Raw genomic sequence first — 5,627 nt, 5'->3', positions numbered from 1 at the left:
ATCGTTGTTCCCAGATTTTTTTTAATTTCAGAAAAACTCCCCTCTAGGGTTTTTTTTCCTTATCTGTTCTTGTCAGAATTGGGATTTTAAAGATAGAGTAAGAAATGAAAATGAGGTTTTGATGCGTAGCCCAGCCTCCTGCCCAACCAAAAGTAAGGATCCTTCGTACAATTATAAATGAGTTAATTATAACTGAGAATTCAAAAAAATATATGTAAAGGTTCAAATCATTTGAATTATATTTGTAAAATAAGCTTTTTCTTTCAGTGTGCGGTTGTGATATAAATAAAAAAAGAAAGGTTTAAAAAAAAGCAATTATGAAAATGAATTGCAAAGGTGCTTAGTTACAATTTGTAGATGAATAAAATATTAATTAAAAGATGCCATGAAAATGACTCAAAATTACATGTATTGAAAATACTATTTATATATCTTAGTGTTTTCAAACATTTTTTAAAAGTTGTTTTTGTAACTTTACACAGCAGCAATAATCAATTTACTAATCTCTTAAGAGTTCTCTCATAAAAGCATGTTTATGCAAAGACAAATAGACTACTTTTCTATCACCAAACACTTTTTATGCGTGCGGTAACAGCTCCAATCACAAAAACAAACTAAAAGGCCCTTGCAATCACAATCACAAATGACCAGACAGAAGACAGATGAACGCAAAATCACAAAAGCTGAAAGCAAAAGGAATTTATTCAAAGCTTTAAATCATCTATATCTCAAAATACTAGCACACCTACCGTCCTTGTAAAGTACCTTGTGGATTATAATTATATGTAAGGTCGTCCTTGTAAACTGATTTACGAGCATCTACTGGAGTCCGTGTCCGGATAAGAGCGTTTGGTCTAGTTCTTTATTTCTGACTCGCAGTTCGCTCGACAATTTGTTTCCGTTTCTATAATAAGCTAGCTTGAAGAGGGGCAAGGCATCTCATCCACAGCATTCTATATCTGCAAAGCAGACATTATGTCAACAAAAGGCATCCCTAATGAAGTCATAATTCTGACCAGAAAATGGGCCAGCTCCTTCGACAAATGACAAAGGGGAAAAGGAAAACAAAAAACAGTACATTCAACTGAACTCACAATTCTCACTAGGAAATAGCATATCACTGTGAAAGAAGAGGAAAAGAAAACATCATCTGTAATAAAAATACTATGCCACAGAAACCAGGCTTTGGCAGGAAATTTAGAATGATATGCAGGTGTAATGTTCATGTATATGCCACTGCATACGATTCATGGCATTTCATACTAATTGCACTTGGTTCAATCAACAAAACTTTGCACCATTTTCTTAAATTCCTGCATTTATTAAGAAGAGATACTTCCAAACAAAATACCCAGGTAGCTCATTCACCTCTCAGTGCTATGTTTGCCAACAAGTCCACAGATTTACTGAACCAGGATTAAGAGATATAGATCAGCAAAAAGTTTAAAAGCTTGAGAGCTTAGATTTCAACTAGGAAAAGAGCTATACTTGCTTCAACCAAGCCACATTGGACCAGCTGCTCAAAAGTGTACTCCTAGTCCTTGACCACGATTTTTTGAGATTCTTGAAACCACCAGAACAAAAAACCATCTCAAATTAGATAGCAATCAACATTTATCATCCTTTTCAATTGATGGGATACATCGCACAAGTCGAATTATCACCTTTTCAAGCCTGATTCACCGTTCATACCCTGAAAATGCTCAGTCTAACCATCAAATCTTTACACAACTATCATAAGTTGAACTAGACAGTCCATTAAAAAGGGCACCGGCTATTACACCATGGGTCCACCACCAAAGAGTGCTGGCTGCAGTTACTGTTAGGATTTGGCCCATTAAACATAACAAGGATCACCTGTCTGTGCTACCAATTTCAGACATGGATGTAGAATCACCCAGGTGTTATTTGCTCTGTGGAGCTACCCTCCAGGAAGGATCTGTGTCTTGTAAACTACCGCTTCTGTTTAAGTTCAGAAAGGTTAAAAGAAAAGAACAAACTGGAACTTGATTATCTTCACCAAATAAATCCTCTATTTTTTTCTGCAACAGCACAAATTTGCTCAAGGCAACAACCTGGTCTTCCTTTCCTCCTATCTTCGTAGAAAAAGGTGCAAAAGTGCATAATTCAACTACAGCGATAACAATAGTTGTACAATGTGCACTGTAAGGACTATGTTGGCAACACTGTAACTGATGCTTGAGCTTCTAGCAGATGATAATGAAAATGGGTAGCAATGAACTATATTTGCAACATTCAATACAATGTGCATTGTAAGGACTAGGGATCAACCGATAAAACCATAAAGAAGAAAGTAACAAAATGCTTGGATAATTGAAAAAAAAAAAAAGATACAGAGAGGAATGAATCAATGCATAGATATTTGGAGAAAACAAACAAAAAATTGTATTAGTTATATAAGAGTAAGAGATGCACACAACCAAATGCTATCAAAAAGGAGTCTGTTTGCACTGGTTTGAAAATAATACATCAGTTTATGTGTTCAGTAGTTATAAGATTTTCACAAATGCATCACCATATGCTGTAAAAAGAAAATCCATGCCAAAATATACCTTCCTATTAAATGTCAATGATAAGATTGTGAAATTGTACTTAAACTGAGCCAGAACTTGCAGCATGTGAAGCTTGCACTTTAGTATTGGGATCACTTGTTGCATTGACAACACCAACCTCCGGTTGCTGACTGTTAGATTCTGCAACTGAACTGTCTACACTGTTTGATACAGAAGTGGTGCCAGTTCTACTATCATCTCTGGTTTCTAGACGCTCCATCATGCGAGATACTGTCGCAATTCCAGCATTGACCTCTCTTCTAACTTCAGAACCTAGATCTGCCATGGTAGTATTGCGAGTGAAAAGTCTCTCTTTCCATCCTCTAGTACTCTTTGAAATTGACTCTTTGTATCTGGCAAGGAGAAACAAATGAAAATCAATTCATGAGCATAGAGAAGCAGAAATTCATCAAACATGTCAATATTATCAAACTGTCAAATGTTTCCAACAAATTGATACCTCATTGACACAGCATTGAATTTAGATTTGATAGACTCTGAAAATGACTGTAGGTCTGACGGCCCTGCTCTGTCTTGACTATTTGGAGAAGACTGATTAGGAGACCTTCATATAACAAAATTCCAGTTACACTGACAGAAATTGGTGAAGAATGTTCATTTATAACTACGACAGTGACCAAAAGTTTAAAAAAAAATCAAAATTAAATTTGTCCCTGCACCTATTGTCCATGGAATTTGCATGTTGATTGGTAAAACTGGATCCAGAAGCTGAAGCAGAACATTGATCAGCCAGGGCTTCAGAAGACATTGGTGTGATTGGTTGTAGAGAAGATTCAAGTGGTTGGGAAGATGGTGTTGCTATTGTGATTGCAGAAACAGGTTCACCTTCTCTCTGAGTTGGGGAGGAAGAAATTGAGCCAGCAGGGGATCCATTAGGTTGACTCGAGAATACTAAGACCTGTGGATGACCTTGAGCTGATGACCTGTTCCGCTGCCCCTCCCTTCTAGCAATACGACGCCGCCCCATTGCCGCAGCAGCAGTCAAGTGCTGTATTAAACGCTCTTCAAGTTCAGCATCATTTGCACCCACTGGCAACTGCATTTGACACACCATTGAATTTGATCACAATTAAGCTTATGTCTGGTTTGTCAAAAAGAAAGGCTTGCAACTAGCAGAGGTGGATTACAGACATGCTGTAATTCAAAGTCTCCAAGGGCTGGATGATGAAATATGGTGGCATTTCTTGATGGATTAAACCTAAAACTCCTCTCCTGTTCTACAGCCTCAAGTAATTCCTGACTGCCAAAGTAAGAAAAATAAGAAATTCATTTTTCAAACTATTAGCAAGGAAAAATAACAGGAAAATATGAGGGCAGCAAAAACAATTGAACCTCATCGGATCCTTTAAACTGATGGGTTGCCAACACATAGGGCACTGGGAACTCCTTTGACACCTGGAACATTAAATCCAAATTAGCACTCATGTCAACCTAAATTCATCTATTTAGATTGAAAATAGGATTTCTACCTCAGCTTCACCTTTTCTTTTTTCTGGCAAGCTTCATGTGTTATGTGTCCAATTTAAATAAAGGTTTACTTATGCACATGTAGATAAGAGGAAAGGAGAAACTGGAGAAGGTAGGGTCGTCCTGCCCTAGTGATATGATACTGTGCCTTATAGTCAAAAGTGCCTTCGCACTTCTCATTAGGTTCCTATAACAACACAAGTCCCCTAACCCCTCTGCCAACGAGCTTCAAAGACTGCATGTTACAAGGGAGAGACAGAAGGATAATTCCCATTTGTACAAATTGGAGGGATTGCATATTACAAGTCAAGAAGGATACAGGGATCCTTCATTTCCTTCACTAAGTCTTCATATACCATGCCAAATATGGGAATTTTTCCCATCCATCCTCCCACCATATCTACCAACAAATTGAACCTAGAAGAGCAATTTGTACATAATGGGGCTATCCAAGATTGTCCAATGCACAGCTATCTTCATTGCTACGATCCCTGATCAATCAAAGTCAGTCTACTTGGCCAATAACTAGGTAAAGTCCCCTGTCAGCACCATCCATCCAACGCTACAACTACCCTGACACCTATAAATGCAGCAATTTAACTAAATAAATAAATGAAAGTACCATTCAAGAATGCACTGGAGGTGGAACTCATGCTTGCAACTGGTCACCTGAAAAAAAAAAAACATTGTGTGGATTTTGTGAAAAAAAGGAAATTATTTATGTGGTTTCATTTAAGTTAAATTATTTTATTTTATTGAGTCAATTATTTACCTATAAATAATCAAATGAATTAATAAATAAATAAAAGCATTGATCAATTAATTACTACATACAGTTGAGGGATCGCTGTCGCAGAAGTTTTCCAGGCAAATACTGCAAGCATCATCACACGCTTCCTGTATCCCTCCTTCGACGAAAGCTGCAGCAGATACTGTTAAATGTGCTTCACTCTTCTTCTTCCTCTCTTCAATTCCCTACAAAACCCAAAAAAAAATCTTAAAATTGACAACAAAAAAATAACCACCGCATATTCGTAGAATTGCACAAAATAAATTTATTTGATTCACTATGCATGCAAATTCAAACACGAAATTTTTTTGAGAGAAATCATACCTCCATGAAATCTTGACGGCTTTTTCGAAATAATAATTTACTTCTCTGACGCAGATCGACCTCCAAGAGCAAGTTATTTAGAGGAAATAATTAAATAAATAATCTATATTACATTTTGTCATTGATAATTGTTTGACAAGGCGAAGATACAGGACGAGAGTGATAGTGATAGGATTATTATTATTATTATTATTATTATTTATAACAGAAATAAAACTAATCCGTGTGGAAGAACACAGATATTAAACGTGTTTTACTGTAGATTATAATAGCAAAATTATATTCTTATCCTTTATTAAAACCATTATAATTGACATATAGTGGTAAATTATTATTTTTATAGGGTTCATTTTGTCTTTTAAGGGGCATCTTTCTCCTCAACTACGGCCAGGAGTATTGTTTGTTTTTCATTTTTTTTAGAACAGTGCAATTGACTTTATTACCCTTAAAAG

The 5,627-nt window shown here is 36.2% G+C and overlaps 1 protein-coding gene across 2 annotated transcripts; it reads right to left on the bottom strand.

The window, feature by feature from the left end:
* Window positions 1-650: 650 nt before the first annotated feature.
* On the bottom strand, window positions 651-5,337 carry LOC105134540 (E3 ubiquitin-protein ligase RHF2A-like). 2 transcript variants are annotated; one of them, XM_011038993.1, is made up of 9 exons: window positions 5,176-5,337; window positions 4,896-5,036; window positions 4,684-4,730; window positions 3,927-3,989; window positions 3,726-3,834; window positions 3,254-3,630; window positions 3,034-3,138; window positions 2,614-2,926; window positions 651-959 (listed from the first exon to the last, which is right to left on the bottom strand). In XM_011038993.1, the coding sequence occupies exons 1-8, from the start codon at window positions 5,179-5,181 to the stop codon at window positions 2,614-2,616; spliced, it is 1,161 nt and encodes a 386-aa protein (XP_011037295.1). In that variant the 5' UTR covers window positions 5,182-5,337; the 3' UTR covers window positions 651-959. The 2 variants fall into 2 exon arrangements, with proteins under 2 accessions (XP_011037295.1, XP_011037294.1); XM_011038992.1 differs by having other exon boundaries at window positions 2,574-2,926; window positions 5,176-5,333.
* Between the last annotated feature and the right edge of the window lie 290 nt (window positions 5,338-5,627).

Source organism: Populus euphratica, unplaced genomic scaffold, assembly GCF_000495115.2.
Source record: "Populus euphratica unplaced genomic scaffold, PopEup_1.0 scaffold104.1, whole genome shotgun sequence".
In the NCBI taxonomy this organism is placed as follows: Eukaryota; Viridiplantae; Streptophyta; class Magnoliopsida; order Malpighiales; family Salicaceae; genus Populus; species Populus euphratica.
This window is presented reverse-complemented; position numbering and strand designations above follow the sequence as displayed.

Coding starts and splice junctions, on each gene's coding strand:
- LOC105134540 (XM_011038993.1), bottom strand. Junction 3,835..3,926: donor AGTTTAAAGGATCCGATGAG/GTTCAATTGTTT, acceptor TTACTTTGGCAG/TCAGGAATTACTTGAGGCTG. Junction 3,139..3,253: donor GCAAATTCCATGGACAATAG/GTGCAGGGACAA, acceptor TGTTATATGAAG/GTCTCCTAATCAGTCTTCTC.